This window comes from Diadema antillarum, unplaced genomic scaffold (genome assembly GCF_040938485.1).
Source record: "Diadema antillarum isolate AM-2024a unplaced genomic scaffold, OU_Dant_1.0 seq00000520_RagTag, whole genome shotgun sequence".
Taxonomy (NCBI): domain Eukaryota; kingdom Metazoa; phylum Echinodermata; class Echinoidea; order Diadematoida; family Diadematidae; genus Diadema; species Diadema antillarum.
The window spans coordinates 236,243-260,495 of NW_027271472.1; the positions used below are offsets into that span (position 1 = coordinate 236,243).

The following is a 24,253-nucleotide window of genomic DNA, read 5'->3' on the forward strand; positions in this document are numbered from 1 at the left end:
AGACAATCAAACAGCAACCTCAAGTTTCTATTCAGGAAAATAAAATAAGACTGCACTTTCTCGTAGTAATTGGCTCACATGGATTCTGTCCACAGTAATTGACAGCATATCATCTGGGTCATCTGCTGCCATCTGCCGGTCCTGGTACAACGAGGCAATCAGACGCCAAGTGGCCTTCTCTTGGTTGAGGAGACGCAGAACTTGAAGTGTGCGTGAGAAACTGATGGAAAGGAGACAAATCACGATGCACGTTGAGGGTTTACACAGAACTTTGCGAGGAAGAACTCCTTTGGCTGCTTAACCCGTTGAGGACGAGTTCCGAGAATACTCAGGCAAGTGTCTATGGGAAATGCGTGTTCTAGCAAAATCAGTACGTCCTAACCGGGTTAAAGAGAAATTTAATCCTGATACTATTTTGCTTTGTATGAAAGCAGAAGAATCAAAGAAGTAATTTAAATCAATGAATATTTAAAAGAGAAAAATTGCACACATTAAAAATGTATGAATTGTAAATGTTTCAGGCATAAGAAAAATTGGCAATGCAGAGTGATGCACAGTGGTGTAGAACTCAGAGTGGTAGTGGCCTGTATATTGACTGGATGTCACTGACCTTTTCTGCCCAGGGACGGTCTTGGCAATGAGATGATTCAGCATGGCCACTTGTTCATGGCACAGCCTCTCGTACTCCCCCACTAACGTGAAAACATCCACAAGGGACTGGTGCTTCTTGAAGGCTGCGAGGAAGTCATTGTACATCCCCTCGGTTGCTGGAAAAAAAAAAACAATTATTGTACAAAACAGTAACATAATTGCTACAGGAACATGATATATGGATGCATTATTCTGAATTCAAACATTATTACAATTTTACCCAAAGAAATGGTAGCGAATTCACTGGCATTGAAACAGCCGATAAATGCATATCTTTGACTTAGAATTCTAACATTTTGCAAATGTTACCACAGACTGCATTACAGTATTTGGACGGCTGAAAAGGCATATTTTTGGTGGCAATACAGTATTCTTACCTTTCCTGCCCTAGAAACATGTAGTAATGCTGTTACTGTACATGCAAAATACTTCCAAAAAAGTAACAGTTGGTATAGAACTCCACAGAAGTGACGGATACACAAATTTAATACATGGGTGTGATAATTTAAATTTCATAATCAAATGCACAATGTTATGAGACACAAAATACTGTAACAAATTGACATTTAGCATCACTGTTAAAGCAAAGAATATGCAATTAAAACTCACAAATTTTGTGAGAGCCAAGATTAGGCGAAATTAAAATGCACAAGAAAGTTCATGTCTACACTATCTTGCACTGGATGTCAGAGGCAATTCGAAAATTCATGATTAGATGCAAAAAAAGCTGTCGGCTCCACTTTGAAAAAATTCCATGCTGTGAGTCTTTGTTGGGCTACAGTATTTTGTGTTCAATGATGGACTAGATTTGGAAAGGGGTGGAAGGTTTGATAGATTTTTACATATTGTCACTTACCAAGTTGTCCAGGATCTTCTTGAAGGAGTAGATTAGCTCTTGTCATATCCTCGGTCATCTCTGTGTGGTCCAGCAGGGAGTTGTAGTGAGGGCTGGAGACAAGGGAAGCCTGGAGGTCTCGTGTTGGCTCCAGGACAGAGCTGGACAGCTGTTTGGTGGGTTGGGGGTGGGGGGGGGGGGGGGGGGAGGTGGCAGAGGGGATTGAAGAGGATGGTCATTTTGTAAGTAAACTCTTGTTATGTCAAACAAAATATCACTAAAAAAAAACAAACATGAAAGGCCCTTGTAATGGAGCTTGCGAGATGATGATGATGATGATGATGATGATGATGATGATGGTAATGAGGGTAATGACGGCAATGATGGTGATGATATGATAATAATCATGATGATGACAAAGGTGGTGGTGGTGGTGGTGATGATGATGGCTCCTTGTATCGTGCCGGTATCCACCTCTGAAGGGGGCTCATGATGCTTGATCTAAAATGTCCCAGCTTCAACTGTTTAGTTAATATATGATATATAAGAGATAGATCTTGGGATATTTCATATCCATTATCCCAAGTCAAGGATTAGGTGTGGTGGACACAAGAAAATGAGGTCTGTAATGTCCATTCCACTGGCACTGGGAGGCAGGGACAAATTTGGTTCAAATCCTGGCAGGTATATTCTGTGAGATGGACACTTCCTTGACCAAGGTGGTAGGTATGACTCTGCTAGCTCAGGAGATTCCCTTTTGAATCTGCTATCAGATGCCAGGAGTAATTACTTTGTTTTCTCACATTTTCCTCCATACCATGCACATACCCATTCAACAGTCTTATTACTCCATTCAAACATTAACCACGGAGCATGTTAGAGACGTTAGAAAACATTGTCTTGCATCCCCCTCCCCCACTCCCTGTGTAGACTAACCTTGGTTGATGAGGTGAGGAAAGATCGCCCAGGAGTGATCCCAATGGTGTCTGACACATCAAACTCTGACGTCATCGGAGGCTTCTGGGGTGTGTCTAGAGCATAATCAGAGCAACAGTTTTCATCAACACATGTATACACAAAGCAACAATATAACAACCAGAGGGCATATTTACAGCCTGATCCCTTCCTCTTTTCAAAAACTTCCATTTCATATAATTACGTAATTCTGGCATATATCCAAAATTGCTACATTTATTCATTTTTCCCCTGAAATATTTGAGCAGTGATGTGAGAAAAGGGCCCTCAGCACTGTCGTGCACAAACGCCACAAAACGGATCGAAGTTTGACAAAGCAATACGGCCAAAATAAGATCAGCTACTGGGTAGCTAGCTGCGCGCACATGCATAAACGCATCAAAAAGTGGCAAGATTTGGACAAAACATACCTTTTTATATGTCATAATTGGGGCATTTAGGATTGGAATTTCAGAAAACAATTTGCATGAATACGTCAGAGTTCATTCTTCAATGTGATTGTGAAACTCATTTTCGGTATTTTAAGCCCTAAGGGCCCTTTTCTCGCGTCACAGCCCATTTAGTTTTCTGATGTGGAGTACTTCTTCAAATTACTGGCGTACTTTGTTTGTGAACAAAAAGAGCTAGAAACCAACATCAGTACACTGAGGAAGACATTTTTGTTGTTGTTGCTGTTGTTTTAAACTCATGACTAGACTTCTTGCTCTCTGTTCATCCCTGGTTGAAGTGTCTGCAACTCACATGTTCTGCGCCTCATTTCACTTCCTGCTGTCCGCATGCCCTGGTTGTAAGGCCACATGTTGGACACGGGCCCAGGCGTACCCTGGATGCCGGTGGCATGTTCAAGAAGCCCGATCGCTGTGGTGGTGGGACATGGTCAAGGAATACTGGACTAGAAATTACCATCATTTCTTCTTTTTTTTAAATCAAAAATAGGTGTTTTATGCACAAGCCGTACAGTTTCTTACTAGATAATAATTCCACTAATATAGCAGGAGTTTGTATGTTTGTTTGCTGTTACTGACATTAAAAAAAACTCTGAATACATCAGCCTTGGTGCAAAGTCAGAGCACACAGAAGACTCCTGTTAGAGAGATGCTCTACGCACAAGAGTTTGCCAACTACATGGCCAAGCATGCACTATTAAAAATTTGGGTGCTGTTTGTTATTCCGAAGGTTTGCTATTCCGAAGTTTCGTTATTCAGAAGTTTCGTTATTCCGAAGGGTCGTTAATCTGAAACACGCAAATTCCCTATACCTAGAGGTTTGTTAATCCGAAAATAAAAAAGGGTTCGTTAATCCGTAAATTTGTGGTGTTATTCCGAAGGTTCGTTACTCCAAAGATTGGTTAATCCGAAAATGAAATTTGGAACAATGAACCTTCGGAATAACGAATCTTGGGAATAAAGAGCCTTCGGAATAACGAACCTTCGGAATAACGAGCTGTAACCCTAAAATTCTAGTCAGCATACTATAGTAGTAAAGCTTCAATCTAATACTTTCAACACTGCTCACTTCAGTCTTAATCAGTGATGTCTAGCTTGGACCTATGATCGTATCAGGGCAATTACCCCCAAGGGCAAGTACCCCCTGGCTAAATATTGGTTAGTGATAAGGTTAGAGTAAAGATTAGGGTTAGGGTAAGGTTTGGGGTATAGAGTATGGGTTAGGGTTAGCATTAGGTTCAGGATTAGGATTAGGGTTAGGGTCAGGGGAAGGGTCCGAGGAAATTGCCCTAGACCCCCCATGATCACAGAGCACACAGGCATATACAGTATACAGTTTGTACACTCAAAGTCAACAAAAATCTGTAGATGTCTTCCTTAAGTAAAGATAAGGAATGCATTATCTGACAGGTTTCTATTTCTTGCATTCATTTCAGAGACTATTTATGTCGATGTAGGACAATATGTCAATCAGTTGCAATTTCAGAGACGTCATGAACGTTTCTCAAGGATACATTTCCTGATTCGATCATGCTGCAGAATATTGCTGCGGACTTCCTCCCTCGGCTCTATGGATCTGTTCAGAAGACTGAAGGAGAGATCTCCATGCCTGCAGCAAACACAAGTAGAAATAAAGTGGGACTAAAGAAATTTGTCTGAAACCGACAGCACATGTAACCCATAACGCATAACACTTTAGATTGAAACATTGTCAACCGGACATACACTTGTACAGTAACTCAACAACCAGTACAGCATACTGGTACATCTCTTATATCAGGCGACATGTACAATGTAAATTGGTAGTAATCATTAAAAGTCTTCATAGCAGTAATCAATCAATATCTCATTTAGGTACAAATCAATGTTACTGTGCACCACTGTATGTCATATATTTCACAAATTGGGAATTGCAAGACAGTTTGGTTGCAGTGCTTGTGTGCATCACTGAGAACCTGTGATGGAATGTGATATGAGAATTATCCGTTTTTCAGGAGAAAATAGTTATCGGTATTTAAATTAAGATTTTCCTGCCACTGAGAAGTGTAGACTACAATGAATAAATTAATCAATGGTTTGGTTAAACCAAAGTGGCAGCTGTGGCAACCGAAAAGTGCGGGTAAAACCCTTTTTTTTTTTTTGCTTGTTCGATGATAAAACCCGGAAGTGGCACCAGAGAACTGCGCCGAAGGTCTCCCTCTCTCTCTTTTTTTTTTCCTTGCTTACTTGCTTACTTGCTTGCTTGTCAGCAGCCGATGAAACCTGAAAGTGGTACCAGGTAACTGGTACAGCCCCCCCCCCCCACACACACTTTTAGAAACGTGGTGCCTGCCCTGTCCAAAGTATGTGGTGTGACCCATCAACAGTAGGCAGCATCTCCTGGTCAACATGTTGAGTGTTTTGTAAAACTTACGTCAAAAGGACACACACTCACACAATGTCTACACACTGTGTGTATATTAGTTCGATAATAAAACAGGCCATGCTCTCAGCCTCTCTCAGTACTGTGAAGCGTAGTCTATGTTGCTGAGGCCGAGCAAGTTGTGCAATTGTTGGCAAAACAGCTGCTACATGGACAATATATAAGGGTGCATACGAACCAACGCGAACTGAACTAAAGAGAACCATACTGAACTGTGCCTGATTTGGATCGTTTGAGTGCTCTGTTGAGAAAACGCACCTCATAAGTAATTTTCAGAAGGGGTCACACACTTTGTAGGAAAAGGGTCATTCACCTGGCTCACTTAAACTAACTTACAGATGTCCCGAACAAAGAAAATGAACTCTTTCCATTATGATGTATGTGCATGTTAATTACGCGAATTCTTCATTGCAAACTTTTGGCACGCTTTTGGTACCCTTTCAGAGCACATCGGGAAGTCGTTCACTTTTTGGCTTGGCTCAGCGTTTGAACGTTCCTCTGGCTACACTTTGCAGTAATAGTAGAGTCTATAACTTTAGTAAAGACTGCACACAGCTTGCCTACACGTACCTTGCCTGATGCCTGTTTTCTCTTCTTTGGTCAATGGATCTGTTCATCTTCTCAGGATCAAATGAAACAGCTTGGCCTGGACGATGGGAATACTGAGAAAAAACAACAACAACAATACAAAAAATGACACACACTGTATTCATATTGTTAATTATCCACTGGAAAATGGAAATTAAATTCTAATTGATAGTCACAGTGCTGAATGGCAAAAAGGAAAGATAAGAGAAAAATGTACTGTGTCTATGAATCAATGTTATGTATCACTGTCAACATGTTCAACTACCACTACCACTGTAGTACCAGACAGTGTAGTCGCAACTTCTGCACAGCGACAGGGCTGTGTAATGATGTTCATGAGTTTATTGTTGTCTAGTACTACAGCAATGATATGCAGTCCCTATTAGACTCTACTGTAACTAGCTAGAACAGGTGGATTTACCAGCTAGCTTATAACTTTTTTAGCAATGTAAATTACCAGACTGATTGAGTCTTTTGCTGCTATTCATTAGAACTGTATGATAGATAACAGACTGATTTTGAAGCACTGTGAAAGACATTAAAGGGTGTGTACAGTTCTGGTTGAGGTGAGGATTTGGCTTTTTACGTTTTGCGAGATATTCAGAAACCACTCTATGAGATGTCAAAGAGCATGCAATTCTAAGGGGTATCAAAAGTTTATTTGATGAAAATCGGTTTTGAAATGGCTGATATCCCAAAACAAGGTGAAACAAAGAGATCGTAATAAAGTTGTGGCATGTCGCCTTTTATTATCAATATTATCACTTTTTTGGATATCTCAGCCATTTGAAAACCAATTTTCATCAAATAAACATTGAAACTTACATGCTCTTTAAAGGGACTGTACAGTACTGGTTGAGGTGGGGATTCATGTTTTGAAAATTCTGAAGTGAGATAATGAGAGACCTCTTATGAAATATGAAAGAGCATGTAATTTTAAGAAGGATTCAACGTTTATGTGATGAAAATTGGTTTTCAAAATGGCTGAGATATCCAAAAAAGTGATAATAATAAAAGGAGACATGCCACAACTTTATTAGGATCTCTTTGTTTCACATTGTTTTTGGATATCTCAGCCATTTCAAAACCGATTTTCATCGAATAAACTTTTGATACCCCTTAGAATCGCATGCTCTTTGGCATCTCATAGAGTGGTTTCTGAATATCTCGCAAAACGTTAAAATCTAAATCCTCACCTCGACCAGAACTGTACACACCCTTTGATATTTTATAAGAGGTTTCTCATTATCTCACTTAATAATGTTCAAAAAACGAATCCCCACCTCAACCAGTACTGTACAGTGCCTTTAATTTAACGGTTAAACTTATAGTAGAAAGCAGGAGAGTTTATCATGATAGTTATAGACAACGCATGGCAATAATAGCCAATGGTGGCATATCATGCACACTGGGAAAACGGTAACTTGGCTTGGGTAATTTCACAGTCGCATGGGGATGTCGAATTTTTATTTGCGGTTTGAAAGGACCTCCTTTCTGTGACTAAGCTATCCTTCATAATCATAATCATGCCATCTTAAATGGAAGTCACTACACAGTCACTTTCACAAGCAAGACAAGAAGCACATCATCTGACTTGCTTTCATAAGATGTCAAATAATTATATTTGAGTTAGTATTACACATTTAACGAAAAAACATTAAAACCAAACCCACTAGAAGCAGACGTTCAAAGTTCAAAGTACAATCCTTCAGACTGGATTGGTGGCATTGGAAGTCCACACACTAGACGTCTACAGCCGTGATTACGGCTGGAATTAAACGCTACTTCCCCTCGATCCGAGTGGTAATTGTTAAACAAAATGATCCAGCTAAAATTTAAAGAGATGTTACTTAATGAAATATTCAATTAAAGTTTAAACAGCCACTCTCTGGCACTTCCAGTTAAGACTCCAGAGGGAGTATTCAGGAGGATTCCAACCAAATACCAAGTAAAATTATCAGATCTACTGTTAGACGACTAGCACTACCAAGTAGAAAACATACCATCCATACCCTATCCCGACCCGGCCCTCCGGCGGCTGTGCTGTGTGCTGTGGTTGCATGCACGCACAGGCAGGTGCAGCCAGCGCGGCGGTAGCAATAGCGTATGCACAGCACTGGTCTGTGAAATGGTACCCACCACTAATACCAGAATCTACACATTAGAATTAGACAGAAATACAAATCGAGCTCACTGACGAGATATGATTTGAACGATTGTAAGACATATTCTACCTCCCATATATCTGCAATTGTTGAATTTCCCTGATTGCTTGGTGAGTCGGGACGATCGTTGAAGTAGCGGCCGCGTGGGATTCCCTTCCGAACTGACCGCTCCACGTTGAGACTGGAACTTCCCGCCGGGTTTTTGTTGAGAGCTGCCATGTTCAGCTGCAAACAAAACGTGTATAGCATGCACAGGTGCAAACAGCACACTTTACACGCGTATACACACACATAGTATCACATACATACGTATACACACACAGATACACATGCAGCTGCCGCACAACAATTTTTCAACAACCTGCTTGGGAGACGCATTTCATGAAAAGTGTAAACATGCTCTTGATTTCCATTCTGTTGACATGCATTTTAGCTGCCGTCACGGTCGCCTCATACGAGGTAGTTGCATGATTCGTAGTATGTTCAAGTTCAAGTTCATTTCTTTGTCTCTCTTCGATGTTCAAGATGATATCAACAAAGAAACATCATATTCTTGCAAAAGAAATCAACACACAGTATAGAAATTAGACTAAATGATGAAATAGAGATTACAAAGTACATAGAATACTAGTACATGAAAATATTTACAGAGGTCGCGAATGACCATTTATAAGAAATATAAGCATTCCCCCGTTTATAAACATGCATGAAGAATTTATGAATCTGTAATGATTATAATTATAAAGTTAAAGTCCTGCATAAGTGAAATCAGGAGAGATTATTCAGGTTATTACACAATGAAAATAGCATGACTCAACACAATATCTATTTAAAAGACAATATCTTAGTTTACGTTTGAATATGACACTCAGTGACAGACTGCCTGCCTATCTCTAGTATACAGAATCAAGAGAATTCCAAAATTTTGGACCAGTGAAAATTAAAGAACTATGCAAGAACAACCTTCGTTCTGACAGAAGGCAAATGGCAAGAAGATGCTTGTCTATAGTGAAATATCCATGAGTTTGGTTATTTTTCTTGAACATTCATTGAACAAAGTGCCTTGGGGAGAAGGCCAGCATACATTAAAATGCCCATGTGATAGAAAGTCCCCTTTAGCTTTTTCTGTCTTCTACATGGAACAGGCTCTTAAGTGCTGTTTTATCAAGCCAGAAAGTGAAAATATGTTGAATTGTATTTATGTTTTATCTGTATGATATACTTTTACTTATACTTTTGAACGGAATATCCGTGATTCCCTCAAACTTTCATCAATGATTAAAACTGGGGTCATATAACTGCGGCAGTGCATAAATCAACTGAAGCCGATCCATCCCCCCCCCCCCAGTTCAAAAAAAAAGAAACAAAGAAAAGAAGAAAAAAGAAAGAAAGAAAGAGAGAGAGAGAGAGAAAGAAAGAAAGAAAGAAAGAAAGAAAGAAAGAAAGAAAGAAAGAAAGAAAGAAAGAAAGAAAGAAAGAAAGAAAGAAAGAAAGAAAGAAAGAAAGAAAGAATTAAAGAAAGAAAGAATTAAAGAAAGAAAAAAACCCAGCACCCAAACTAACAGGACTCTACCATTCTGGAGATCGAGGAGTCGGCGGACGGAGCGGTTTGAGGAGGGGAATGGGAGAGATAAAATGCAAGCCGATTATGACAGTTTAAGGCATTTTACTTTTGAATAGCATAAATTTGAACAGGAATTGTGGAATTGCCTACTTACATCTATTTCATTTATTACCGTATGAGATTATGGACTGTATTTACTTGCAACATTGCGTTGTATCTCCCTCCATCTTTTTTTATTTTACGTCGCAAAATGGCTGCGCACAGGGGTGGGCTTGTTATCGGCAACCTTCTTTCCAAAACTCTTCGTGTTGGTCCTTTTGCGAACAGAGCACCTACAATCTGTGTAAGTAAATGCCATTTATATAATGTTAGTATGAGAAATGTTCTCCTTGGAGAACATTTCTCAAAGTAGAAAATGCCAATAAGATGATATAGCCAAGAGTTGCAAGACCCCGTGTTTGCAGCGTGTAACATAGTCCCATACCTTACTATCTGTGCTGGGCAAGGCTATCATGAGTATGATGAGTAGGCCTACCGCCATAGCCATTACCGGTATGTACGCGGTACGCGTTAGCTTTTTTTATGATTAACTTACGTGTAGAAAATCTAGATTTATCTATGTCCATCTGTGATCTAGGTCCTACAATCATCTAGGCCATAGCTAGCCAGAACATAGAACCTCTAGACAGGTCTGATCCAGATCAGAGAGAGTGCAAAGTCTAGACACGCCTAGTATCAATGCCTAATAGTAATAAGCCTTACAGCCCTTAGAGTAAATGCGGCAGTAAGCGGCCGTGCAGCCGTTCGCGGCAGGTACAACAATAACATACACGGTAATATACCGCTAAACACAGCATTGCACTGTTACATGCACACTACACATATACTAACACACTAGCAATCAACAAAAACCAACCGATAAAATGGGCACGATCTCTGACGAAAGTGAAATTTTCTCACCTAAATGACAACATATCACATCCAAAATAAAATTTTCGGTACTTCTTAACATAACAATTAAGAAATAATGGTCCAAGAAACTTGATTTTTTGTCGTTTTCCCGATGCTCATGGATTTTGAAAACATATCCTCACATAAAATAGAACTTTCGTGAGCCGATGTGGGCGGCCATTTTTGTTCGGAAAGTGGATGTTACCATCGAAAAAATTCAGAAAAATACGAGAAAGACATCAACAACACCGCCAGAATTGCGATCTTGTTTGCGGCCAATGCATGTGCGCTTGCTATTTTCATGTGCTTTCGCAATGGGAATTGGTGCTTACGCAATGTTCGCGAGACATGTGAAGGCGTTCAGCTAAAGATCGCGGAGCACGCGCGTATTGCGTAGGGATTGTACATCGTGCCGCAAGCAGAAATACTACGTCGCATATCGCCCTTATCGGCGAAAATTGTGCCGGGTTTTGCCCTGGTAAATCATGAAAACTGCATTGGTCAATGGTAAATTTCTTTTATGAAAACAATTGCGTTAATGAATAATCTTGTCTATGATATATGAAATGGTTGAAAATAATTTGCCTGATTTGTTTACAAGTTGGAAAAACCCGTAACAATGCTTAAACTGCCGCAAACGGGATATTGGTAACCATAGTGTAAGCTAGCACTAGCAGGGGCCTAGAGCTTATTAATATTATTCATATTATTAAAGGTTACTACATTTATTAATGAATTGTGAGAAAAATATCTTTGAAAATATTCTTTGTTTTATCTGAGTGTGAGGGAGTACACATACGCGAGTGTAGACTGTAGTGTAGTGTTTGATTAAACGTGCTCAACTAGTAGACAGGCAGGCCCAGGTCTACCATCGGTCTAGATATAGGCCTAGGCCTAGCGCAAGTTGACCATAATTGATTCAACCACAACGGCATCCAAAATTTGACAGCCTTTCTAAATTCTACCATTTCTAGTTCTTCGTGTAGAAACTAAAATCTACTGCGCGTAGTTGAACCTTGGTTTGGAGTGATGGTCAGGATTTGCAGTTAGAAATTGACATTTCTGCCCAATACAATGAATCTGAATCTGAATATAAGAGTCAAGACACTCAGCCTGCATTCAGAATCTTCCATAGGTATCCATGAGTAGGTAGGTATGGACTTAGTGCAAGGCATCGCTATGGACTGATATTTATAAATTTACCACAAGTACTTACACAATTCCAACATTTTACTCAACGAGAGTAAAATTTGTGGTAGAATGTAAAAATTTTGAACAGTTTTGTGGCTGTCATGCATGTTGGGGGATGTGTAGCCATGTCAGTGTATGGGTTGATGGTCAGATGCAGTGTGAAGATAGTTGTCCCTCCACAACTAGAATGTACTCCAATTACTCTACCCCACACCAGTACAATTATTTTGTGACTTTTGTAAAATAAATATTCATTTGTTTATGGTATTAATTTATTTTGTGGAATACAATGTATGGTGTACCTGCTATTGTGTGACTCAAGTTAGTACACGAGAGATCACAAGTCATGAAAGTGAAGTTTATTCTTTCTTTGAACTGTGTAAAACCTCCAGGCTAGGAATCAGCCATGCAGATTACAGGTGACCGACTCCCAATCCAGCAGGGAGGATCAGAAACAATCGGACTCCCTTGCTGCCATGATAGCAGCGGCTCAGGATCGGCGGACTGCATATGGTAATGATCCTCCCTAACTGTTTTTTTCTCAGAACATATTGACTTATTGCATTTTGAAAAGGGAAAAGGTTAGACATGCATGTGTCTGACATGATTTGCTTCTTTATTTTTCTTTCCAAACGGCATCAAGAAAATATTCTTTTTCATTCTGCAGGCTGTTCACTGTCAGGACAAATATGTGTTTGTTAACTAGTTGAAAGATAAAGTGGTTTGCACTACTCCACAAAATCTGCAGATTTGTAAAGTGCTGTCTATTCATGAGTATCTGTACTTTAAATACTTTCAGTATGTGATAATAGCAAAGAGGGAACTTCTTCCTCCACATTCAGAATAGCACTATGCACAGGGTATTATCAGACTTTTGTGTGGCATAGACATTATGCAGTGTGCAAACAACCTTCGATAAGAGTCATGAGTATACAACTATGTGAATGAGAAAATCCTTTGGATAAAGAGTGTAAAAGTATATAGGCACAAGTATAATTTTTCTTGATGCACCTGCTACAAGTAAATGTATAAGCTCTTTCCTTCAGGCTCCTTGCTGAAATGTTGAAGGGTACAAGCTATATTTCGGAGGTGGTTTTACTGGTAAACAGCACCTTTAAAGTAAGATGAATGGTAGATACTTTAGATTTATTTTTGGTTTGAAACCTGTTTTTGTCACTTGATGTTATTAGTCAGGAAATTTTGTCTTTAGGGAGAAGGAAGTGATGATGAATGCATGTTATTTGTTGCCATGGTGTATAATTCTAATGTCCTCTTTGATTGTAGATGCTCTCATACAGCGAGAAGAGGCATCGTTTGAGCGAGGGCGCCGTCATCTTGCTAACATGATGGGAGAAGATCCTGAAAATTTCTCACAAGAAGATGTAGATGTGAGTACATCTTAAAGCCGGTCTGCACTGGCCATTATTTTGATGCCAGAACTTTTCGTAAAGAGCGCCATCTATCAAAACTTCCGGTGGCCGGGTTACATCCATAGAACTCTAGTCAGAACTCTAGTTCTGTGGTTACATCGTTTGTGGCTGATCGCCGCCTTGCGCCTGCATGATATGCCGGTCAGCGCACGATCTCACAGCAGCTGTGCACAGAGCCGAGAGAACACACACAAGCAGTGCATAATAATTATGGTGGGGTACCGAGAGCCCAGCCCGGCCCGCCCGGCGCGGCCCGCCCGGCACGGCCTCGATCTTTCGGCCGATCGCGAGGGAACGGGTTACTAAACCTTTGTCGCGAGAGAGATCCGCGACAATCCACTCACTCAGCCAAATGACCTACTCGCTATACACAATACCAGCGCAGCGAGCAGAAAAACATCGCTGGGCGGTGAATTACTGTAATGTGGCCGTCGGTTTCTTCGTCGGGCCAGCTGATTTAGATATCTATATGATGTGCAGTAAAATATTCCTTCAAATTTCATGCTCTTTATTGAGTTTTCATGAAGTCCAACACAATGACTCATGAGTGATGAAAGCTCCAGATGCATTTACGAATATCTCTCACACATAAATCTTTGCTACTACTAACAGTTAGACGGTAAGAGTTATAAATCTAAACGTTAGTAGTAATAGTACTACTACTAGGCCTTGTAGTACCAGAACAAATGAAGGCCTACATGCGGTTCCTATATCTATGTGCTGTCCCCCTGCCCTGAATATTATTATCACACAAAAGCATGTGAGAAATGACACCAAGCTAATATCTCGAGATTGCAATTGGAAAACAGATAACATATCTTGAATTGATCATGATTTCCTTTCCTAGAAATTTCATTCGACAATTTGTTGAGGCTGGGTTAGTGAGGAACAATAACCTTAAACGCTAAAATGAAAACGTTCATACTGATTGATAGTGATACTGATGTGGCCCGTTATGGGTCTACACCGTACACGTTCACTAATTGACTTAATCAGGCCTAGGTCTAGGTCTAGTCATTAAGTCATCATAGACACTTCTTGTCGTAAGTTGGACGTCAGTATTTATTGTAATAATCACTGAAAAAAATGTGAATAAGGTTGTTTTAAATTTTGTCATCGTTCATCGCGATGTTATGATGATCAACGGCAACGCAGCGGTAATTCGAGTAACGCCAACGGTAACGTTTAGTCGTTACATGGATTTGGAAGGTTATAAATTCAGCGTTCAGTGAATGTCATTTGCAACTGAATAAAAAGTAGGTACAATTGTATATCATACAAGTTGAGTTTCACCCACCATGGCTTATCAGAGGCTTCTGACTCAGTCTGAGTGCACGTGGAAACTTTCACGACGGGTTGATCCCGCAATCCTGGCACACAGCTTCACAGGCTCGACACCAGTGCTGATGCCCAGTGGTGGACATCCAGCAGCTAGCAGATGACCAGCTAGCCCCGGAGACTGCGCCGCAGTTAATGACCAGCAAAGTCATCCTGTGTTGAATGGCTTGATGGGCCGTCAAGGGCGACGTTTATCTTGTTCATTTCTTGCAGATAAACAGCTTGCATCTCCTCCTACTGGATCCAGCATTTACCAAGTCGTATCCGCGACATAATCGCAGATAGAAGTTTGTCACAACGATCAGAATAAACGATCTGAGTGTCGTAGTGTTTGAAAGCACCGGACATACATGCAGATCGCGCGCATCGCGAAGTGATATAGACTCTAGCTAAATCTAGATATCTGTGGTACGTGAATGTACGCACTGGACTGCGCAAGATAATGCGGGAGCGAAGCGAGTCGCTGCGCTGCTAGGCCATCCCCTACGTTTACGGGAACCTGGAGATCTGTGTGTTAAGTCTATGGGAATATCGGAATTCAGTATGGAACGGGTTAATTTTGATGCACGCCGCTCGGCATTATGGGAGACATGCTGGGCACCACAGAGAGAAATGAGCCTTATGATGGCGCTAGACATGTTTCTTACCAATGCAGACCCACTTTAAGTCAAGTATCGATTCCACCATCTCATGTCATGCATAAACTCATACAACTGTAGTTCACATACATCTTCTTGCTCACAAAATGAAATCAGAAAAGCTGGGCATAACTTGTGAATATATCATGCAGGCTTTACTTGTTAATGTGTCAATTTCAGACTTGCAGCTGTTACTTCACAAATTACCTGGAAAAGCTCAGTGGCAGATTATAAGGGCAGCCCAGCTCCTGATGGGAACATTCAGAGAAGGCACATGATATTATGAAGTGCAAAATTTGACCGTGTTTATTCAACATGAAACAATCGGTTTAGCATTTACTTCCAACCCTCTACTGCCAAGGTTACAAATAGACAATCTCACTTAGAACCAATTGATGCTTATTCATTCTGCATACTTTGATAGTAAACATTATTTTCTGTTCTGTCCGACAGAGAGCCATAGAGTATCTCTTTCCTTCTGGACTGTTTGAGAAGAAAGCCAGACCCATGATGAAACCCCCTACAGATTACTATCCCCCACAGAAGGCGGCCCAGTTTGGGGTGGATGGTCGACCCTTTGACAGCCTCTTCTACACCGGGAAGCCAAATTATTTCAACCTGATGCACGTAAGCTAGGATTTCCTTCTCCTCACAGCCATCACTAAGGTGTGATACAATGAAATCTTTGAAGGCTTCCATGGCGGTAGAATATTGTGTAATAGAAGGCTTAACAGTGCACCAAAATTCTTTCTAGGGTATGTGTGTGGCCCTGAAAAGGGCCTACCCACTGCTGATGTTTTGGCAAGCACGTTCTCATTCTCTTGAAAATGGCAAGAACAAGCTTGCACCAATAAGCCTTCTACCACCTAAAGTGTAATATGCCATGATGTTTGTACGTGTCAGCCATTCTTGATTTATAAGAAGTTATGTTCTGTACACAGAGTGCCCAAAATGATTTATTGAGACTGCTTGCCAAATTTGTTTGAAGGTTGGAATTATAGGTCATCTTCTTCTTTCTCATTTTTCTTTTTCTTCTCTCTGCTCTCCTCATTCTTCTTCTTCTTTTTCTTTTTCTCATTTTTTTATTTCTTCTTTTTCTACCTCTTCTACCTTCCCCTCTTCTTCTCTTCTACATTTTCTTCTAATTTTTCCTCTTGTCATCTGTAATTCTGCTTTACTTGTACATTATACATTATACTGTCTGCAGTGCATGGATGGTAGCACCACCTGAATTGAGGAATCATTTGGCTGATGCATAGTTCATAGTGTCAAAGTCATCAATGTATGTTGGTGCATTTGTAGATGATATGCTTTATGATATGTGGTTGCTCTAGGTTCTATGACTTGAATGGATACAAACAGAGAGGCACTTGGTATTTCACTCCCTATCGTATATAAATGTAAACATTTTGTCGCTATCGGGTCAGGTTCCTTGTTTCAATCAGTAGAATTACTATTTTGTACTTGTTACTTCTCCATGCAGGACACAGCTACCCAGATGAGGAAGGTGATGGCTAAAGAGGATGAGATGGTTGCCAAGGGGATCCTCATCCACCAATCAGAGCCAGTGTAAGTTATCCACCAATCAGAGCCAGTGTGAGTTCTTCTGGTAGTCATTTTCTGAGCTGACCAAGGCTACAGCTAAACTGAAGAGCTTGGGTGCACATTACCTGTATACATCTTTTTTCTAATATGGAATTGTGGAATCGTAGCAAAGTTTCTTGTGTCATGTTTTTGTTTGTTATTGGTTTTGGCTTACTATGAGCTTTGGTCATAAAAACAGGTCATGTATGTGCTGTAAAGGTTATTATACGTAGATTGTGAGTGAATTGTAGAATATTCTAGAATTATCTATGCAACATTCTACAATTATCTATGCAGATATAAAAAGCATGTGAAGATGCATGTCTTTTGCCAACACCACCTTTGGCTTGGGGACTGTTGTGTTCTGGTTATGATATATGATGAAGTGTCTGAAGTTAAGACTAATGTTATGCATAAAGGCCTGGAGACCAGGCTAGAGAGAGAGAGAGAGAGAGAGAGAGAACAGCATTGTGTAAATAAATTTCAGCATTCACCGTACATCACTGTTTGCAAAGTTGTTTGCTTGGTACTTCTTCCCAACAATGTAACAGGAACTGACACCACTTTTTGTCATCTTATGGTCATATTACTTTATAAATTCCAGTGCCAAACTGGATGATTTTAATGTGTTGTCCATTATTGCATGTAATATCATAACTGACTCCAAAATCAGCCACCATTGCAAGATTGTGCCCATCTTTCATCTTTCCTGGGTTCATCCAAATTCTAACGTTATTACCTCTTTTTATTTCTCAGTAACTTGGCGAGGAGTGAGTGGATAGACAAAGCGAGTGTCGAGAGAATAGTTGTCGAGACTCTGACAGAGAAAGAGGTAAGTCATACAAAGCAAATTCTTTCCTTTCAGAAAATACTCAAGATATTATATGTACTTGAACCTGTCAATGCTGAATCATTCTTGACTCTTAAAATTGTGCATACTAACATAACTCAGCTCAGGGGCAGATCCAAAAATTCTGTGAAAAGGGGGGAGGGGACGGCAAAAATATTTCTGGTGCCACTTCCAGGTTTCATCGGCTAACGAGCAAAAAAAAAAAAAAAACCTCCACGCACAATTTGTCTGTTTCTTTCAAAGGCTTCAGCGCAATTTTCTGCTCATAATACAATTAACTAACAAAGATGTTATTTTCATAAATTAAAGGGGGGCGCCCATGCCCCCTTTCATTTTTTTCTTTTTATTTCTTCTGTTTTAACCAAAAAGAAATTGCCCCCCCCCCCCCTCTAGTAGATCTGCCTATGCAGCTGGTAATGAGTTTTAATGAAATTGATTCAGCATCAGTATGAATGAAGTGGAGATCATTTTTGTCCCTCATGGAATAACATGATTATGCATCAACATGATATTTGACAAATGTTTTGATAACAAGCAGTGTTTTTGTGAGGTATGTGAGGATCAAACCAAAGATGTTTGTGTATTACATGTATATTTCTCAAGCAAGACCTACAGTATGATTATGTAAGAGAATAGTGACTGAACCTTAAAACGGTTGTCCTCATGCTTCAGTTTAAGAATAACTTTGTCATACATAGAAAGTCATAAAGATATAAATTACTCTTTGATTTGATAGGGTGTTTTGCAGTTGGGACTGTACAGTACTGGTTGAGGTGGGGATTCATGTTTTGAACATTCCTAGGTGAGATAATGAAAAGCCTCTTATGAAATATGAAAGAGCATGTAATTTTAAGAAGGATTCAACGTTTATTTGATGAAAATTGGTTTTCAAATGGCTGAGATATCCAAAAAAGTGCTAATAATAAAATGCGACATGCCACAACTTTATTAGGATCTCTTTGTTTCACCTTGTTTTTGGATATCTCGGCCATTTCAAAACCGATTTTCATCAAATAAAGTTTTGATGCCCCTTAGAACTGCATGCTCTTTGACATCTCATAGAGTGGTTTCTGAATATCTTGCAAAACGTTAAAAGCTAAATCCTCATCTCTACCAGCACTGTACACACCCTTTAAGCTGTTGGGTAACAGTGAACCTCAAATAAAAACATTTTCCTTTATACCTCACATTCTCTCTTTGTTATTGGGCATTGAATATAACCAAGATTGCATAGCTTCCAGTTTGTCTATGCTATGGCTACTGATCCATTTTCATAAGGCTGTTTGATAGATGAAAAATAGACAATGTTGTATTATCTTCCTCCACTGTATCTGCCATGTGATGTTATACATTGTATGTTACAAAGGAAACCAAAAGTACCTTAATATCTTGGTTTTTATCCACTCTCCTTTCTCATTTAAAACTCCAAATCAAACAGTATCAAAATTTTATCAATCTACTGGAGCGCATCCTTCAGCTGCCGTATGCCAGCGAGGTGGCTGATTACATCCACAGGTTCAGAAGGGAGCTTGTTGCTGTACTGAGTAAAGAGGTCATTCCTCCGGTAAGTCTGGCATGAAATGTTGGAAGTGACCCTCCTTTGAAGGCCGCTGTTGGATCTTCAAGGAATCAGGCCATTAGTCTTGGTGCTATCAATCTCTTTAATGGAAGTGGACAATTGATCATAGCCTTCAGTTCATTGCTGCAAAGTCATTCTGCCTCATTAATTAACATTAATTAACATTAACTCCTTTTATTCGGTAACTTAGAGTAAAAGAAAATCACAAAGTATTGTGACAGGACAGAGAGGTGTTTTCCATAGAAAAATGATGATATGGAAGTCTTAAAGTGTCATGTTTCCACAAGAGTGATGTTAAAAAAACAAAAATCATGTGGACATTCGAGGAGGTTATTATGTCATCACAAAACAGGTCTCCCATCTCCTTGAGCACAAACCTCCAATGAATTGTTTGTGTTTCTTTTAAATGCCTTCCAGAAGAAGGAGACATCCCTCTATGGATAGATTCATAAGTATTGCATTTAATGTTTTATTTTGCAAAGGCATGTTACAACTGGCTACGTTTGCATTTGCTGTAGTTATTTCGGTATTGTTTATGATAGTTTGTCGTTTTTGTCTCCTTATTTCCCGCAGATACAGCACGATGAAAGTGGGAGGCCGTTCAGTACGGCAGAGGGATTGCGGAAGATGGCCAAAGCCAGCGTCATCCTGAGGGATCATGGGAAGGGTCAGGTGATGGTGAACGGCAAGGAGTTCATGGTATACTTCAACATGGTCAGAGTTCGGTAAGTGCCTCCAAGTGGCTGGTGGAATATCGTGAGATGAGTCCTGGAAATGCAGCTTGCAGAGTGGTTGTATCTGGGTACAGCATCCTAAAAGCCCCAGTACCATCTTTATGAGACAGGCATGATATTCTGTAGATTTAAATTTGATTCCAGATTTTTTTTTTCTTAAGTCTATACGCATTGTGCTTTTTCCATGTATCAAAATCACCTGAAATTTTGATCCCCGATTTTTTTCAACAAACCTAAATGTCATCCCTGATGAGAGTCAACAAAAATTCAATAAATTATTTCTAAATTTGATAGACCCCTAAAAATCGTCAGTGCTGAGTAAGTGATGGACAATGAGGTTGATCATGTTATCTCTGATTCTGAGTAGTGATGTAACATCAGGCACTTTTCCAGAGTAGCCACACTTTTATATTAATGACTAACAACAGATATTAAACAATTCATGTGAGAATATGATCTGTACTTACATGCCAAATAGTTTTAAAGTAGTCCTAAGTATCACTTGAATGTCAGGCAATGAAACTTGGACAAGCTGTGTGTCTGTCTGGTACTATCATATCATTTGTTCAAGAGCTCATAGTCTGTAAAAAGAATTTTAAAGAAGTTTATATTTGTTAATACTTTAGCATCAAAACTTTGAGAGTTGTTAGGTTTTGAAAAGTGATTGAAGAAAACAAAGTAACTTCATTAAAGGGATTTTAATCCAGTTTCGATATTCATTAGCAGCGGTCACACTGGAAAAAAGGTTTACGATAAAAATGACAATCTTTAATATCTTGAAGTTTTGCCAGCATGACTGCAAACTTCCCGCGAAACTTCTCACGAAACTTCCCACTCAAACTAGGGATATTTCCCCCACCCCCACCAAACATCTTGATCTTTTGGCAGTGTAAATGCTAGAAACTGAAAAGATCGCGAAGATTTCGCGATCTTAAATGCATCAATCTTATGCCAGTGTGACTGCGGCTATTATACAGTATAGACAAGAGTAAAAGTGGTGTCTCTTTCTCCCTCTCTCTCTCTCTCTCTCTGTCTCTCTCTCTTCGCTGTGTCTGAATTGTGTGTGTGTGTGATAGAGAGCAGATCTTGTTTCCATTCCACTTCACCCGTACCCTGGGACGGTTTGACCTAGAGTGTGAGGTGGAGGATGGGGGCTTGACCGGCCAGGCAGGGGCCATCAGGCTGGCCACGTCCAGAGCTCTCTGCAGCTTTGTGGATCAGCAGCAGGTTGAACAGATGAGGCAAGGTGAGCTTCAAAGAAGGGAAAGATGGGGGGGGGGGGGGGGGGCATGTGAGATTGGTATACCCCTCTTCGTGTGTGTGCTCTGGTTTTGTTACCCTGTCAGCACAGCCAACGCGAAAAGCCATTAGCGTTACATACCCATAGTTAAAGAGGGTTGATACAGTCGGACCTTGTTGTAATGAGGTCATATAATATTATAGCAAGTATATGATTTAATGAGGTATTCTTACAGGTCCCGTTCATTGTTTGTTTGTTTTTATTCTTTTGTTTTTATCCCTTGTATAACAAAATGCCTGATGCAAAATATGAAGAAATGTCAGAAGTCCCAAGTAACTTGTTATATCAAGGCTCCCTTGTATGTTTGTTTCCACTTAAAGCCGTGGTCAAACAGTCACTTACGTTGAGTTATGTCTGCCACAGATAGGTATGGACAATTGGAAGGAGCATGGACGCAGGCATCGGCAGTGTTATAATTAGATGTAACTGTCATAGCTGATTCGTAGTGAAATGCAAAATTAAAGCATCAAGCCTTCAAAATTTCACAAGGAGTTGCCAGGCATGCAGACTTACGCAAGTAACTGCAATTAAACGTAACTATCTGTAAGTGAGCATGAATATCCGTAACTTGGACACTGATCACCTGGTAAAATTTGTACTTTTTTTTGTTATATGTTATTTGTTTGTTTGTTTGTTGGGTGAGGAAATCTTTGGCAAATTGTTAGAGGAAACGACAATTTTTTTAGAGGGAATTGGTCAAATGCTTTGGTCTTCTCTATTCCTGACAGCTGGACTATTGACCCTTGACCCACGACTGAGGGAGAGGAAGAAGCCTGGACAGGCGGGAGCCAGAAAGAAGTTCACATGGAAGAAAAGATAACCCAGCCCAGTATTTGATGACTGTTATTATATCAGACTTTTGCTATAATCCCATTTACTGTGAGCCAGAGTGTGACCATATGGGACGGGACATTGACTTCAAGCTGGAACGGAAGGTCATGTGACAATTGATGATTGACGAGGATTGATATTTTGCTCGCAGAGGGATTCCTGTTGAGTTGATCTGCACTGGCTCCAAACAGATCTGATTGTTGTTGTTTTTTTTTTCTGTCCTAGGCTGCGTTCGAGCCCTCAGAAGTGAACCAAAACCGATTCAATCCAAAGAGTACCGTACCATACTGTGCCAAATTTGGAGCGTTTGAGCACTTTGTGGAGAAAGCGTAGCTCATGAGTTATTTTTAGAGGGGGTCACACATTGTGTAGCAAAAGGGTCATTCACTTGGCATGTGAAATGTCCCAAACAAGGGAATTGTGTTTCAGGGGAGTAATTTTGTTGAGGCAGCTAGTTAAGTCTCTACTGGCATGAAAGAATGGACACCAAAGGACAAAACCAGCCCCCTGATACATATTACTTTATGTCATTTGCCTCCTAGCCCCCTGACATCTACACTCAGGGTCAGCTCTTGGTCAACCCTCAAACTGACCCCTTCTATATTCAGAGCTGCAGAGAATGCTACTTTGTCACTATCGCCCTGATGACCCATACTCATACCTGACAGCACTATGTAGAACAAGTATTAGTCCAAAAAGATGCTCACCCATTAATTGTTGGTCTTTTTTTTTATTTGGTTTTTTTTTTGGTTTCCTATTAATCAATGATACTGTAAAACAAGGAATGTTTGTGTGCATTTTGATTTCGCAAATTTTGGGAGCGCCAAGATTTGCAAAATTAAAATACAGTCGAAAGTTCTTGTCTACACTATATGCATTGAATGCCAGTGGCAATTCGCGAAAATTTCATGCCTCGAAAAAGGCCGTCGGCTCCCATTCACGAAAATTTCATGTTTTACAGTAGATTCTCTGTATGTTCCAGTTAGGATAGTTGAGTGAATTGTGCATCTATTTTCATTTTTATTTGTTTGTTTTCTTGTTTGCCTATGCACTGTCTCCTTTATTTTAATTTCTTTTTTTTTTTTTTGGGGGGGGGGGGATAGGTTGGGAGAGAACACACCTTTAATGTTCTCGACAATTATGTCTACCATTACAGCCTGGCATATGGTGTTAAATGTAATGTTGAGTAATAAATGTGATATTCAATATGATATTATTATTGTACTGTTTAGAGAGTTGTTTTAGTCTCGTTTGTGTCTTTACAAGGTTGTATACTCATCTCATAATTCTTCATTAATTTTGTGTAAACATTTCCACATAATTATATAAGATGACATTGAAATCCTGGCAGAAAATATTGGAGATTCTTGATTTTAAAGTTTAAATATCATTTCAGGTTCGTCCATAGAAAGGAGAGAGAGAGAAAAAGATATATATATATACAACTGTATACAAATATACATACATACACAGCTGCACACACACATACACACACATACGTGTCTATGGTGGAAACCGAGGGCCCGTTTTACCCATAAGAACTCTACCACATAACCGAGGACCTGTGTGTCAGTAGGACTCTTGTCAACCGAGGACTCATTCGTATATTACCATCCAACCGAGGACTTATTACAATAACGCTAATCGAGGACCTACAAACATGTACCCCTACATGCAAAAGCAGACCGTTTGGAATGGTCTGCCTACCCGAGGACGTCCTCGGTTCTCTGTGTGTCCTCGGTTTAAATGTGAAGTTCGTACTTGTATGTGTGTCCTCGTTTTACACCATGGGTAAGTGCACACACAGACACACACACACATATATATTATACAGGGGAAACTCGGTATAACGAACACTGCTATAACGAGATATCGGTTATAACGAGGAAATTTTCCCGGTCCCAAATTTCCTTCCACACAAGTCTATGTAAAATGCTACTCTTATAGCGAGATCGGCTATAACGAAATAACTGCTATAACGAGATAAATTTTGTGACTTCCTAACAAAGAAAAACATAGCCGATCAAACCTGCTATAGCGAGGTAAAGCAAAATGCCTTCGGTAAAGCTTTACTTCGCCTGTGCTATCATCTTCCGAGATTGTAAAGCTTGATGCGCCAAAAACTGTCTTGTACACACATAATCATTTTCTTCAGTGCACTCCAGCTAGCACTACATGTTG

At 39.9% G+C, this 24,253-nt stretch overlaps 2 protein-coding genes across 2 annotated transcripts in view; one reads left to right on the top strand and one right to left on the bottom strand.

The window, feature by feature from the left end:
- LOC139734276 (nuclear pore complex protein Nup107-like) overlaps positions 1–8,301 on the bottom strand; it is a 32,933-nt gene extending 24,632 nt beyond the window's left edge. Inside the window, exons 1-8 of the mRNA XM_071645071.1 lie at positions 8,152–8,301; positions 5,900–5,991; positions 4,422–4,516; positions 3,203–3,319; positions 2,423–2,517; positions 1,508–1,655; positions 611–767; positions 79–220 (exon numbers count right to left, since the gene is read on the bottom strand). Coding sequence (XP_071501172.1) covers positions 79–220; positions 611–767; positions 1,508–1,655; positions 2,423–2,517; positions 3,203–3,319; positions 4,422–4,516; positions 5,900–5,991; positions 8,152–8,301 — 996 coding nt within the window. The remainder of the gene's footprint in view (positions 1–78; positions 221–610; positions 768–1,507; positions 1,656–2,422; positions 2,518–3,202; positions 3,320–4,421; positions 4,517–5,899; positions 5,992–8,151) is intronic.
- A 3,894-nt stretch (positions 8,302–12,195) lies between these two features.
- On the top strand, positions 12,196–22,061 carry LOC139734272 (small ribosomal subunit protein uS9m-like). Its single transcript, XM_071645068.1, has 9 exons — positions 12,196–12,301; positions 13,073–13,176; positions 15,648–15,821; positions 16,678–16,763; positions 17,535–17,610; positions 19,067–19,192; positions 19,781–19,932; positions 21,018–21,187; positions 21,970–22,061. The coding sequence occupies exons 1-9, from the start codon at positions 12,265–12,267 to the stop codon at positions 22,059–22,061; spliced, it is 1,017 nt and encodes a 338-aa protein (XP_071501169.1). The 5' UTR covers positions 12,196–12,264.
- Positions 22,062–24,253: the final 2,192 nt, after the last annotated feature.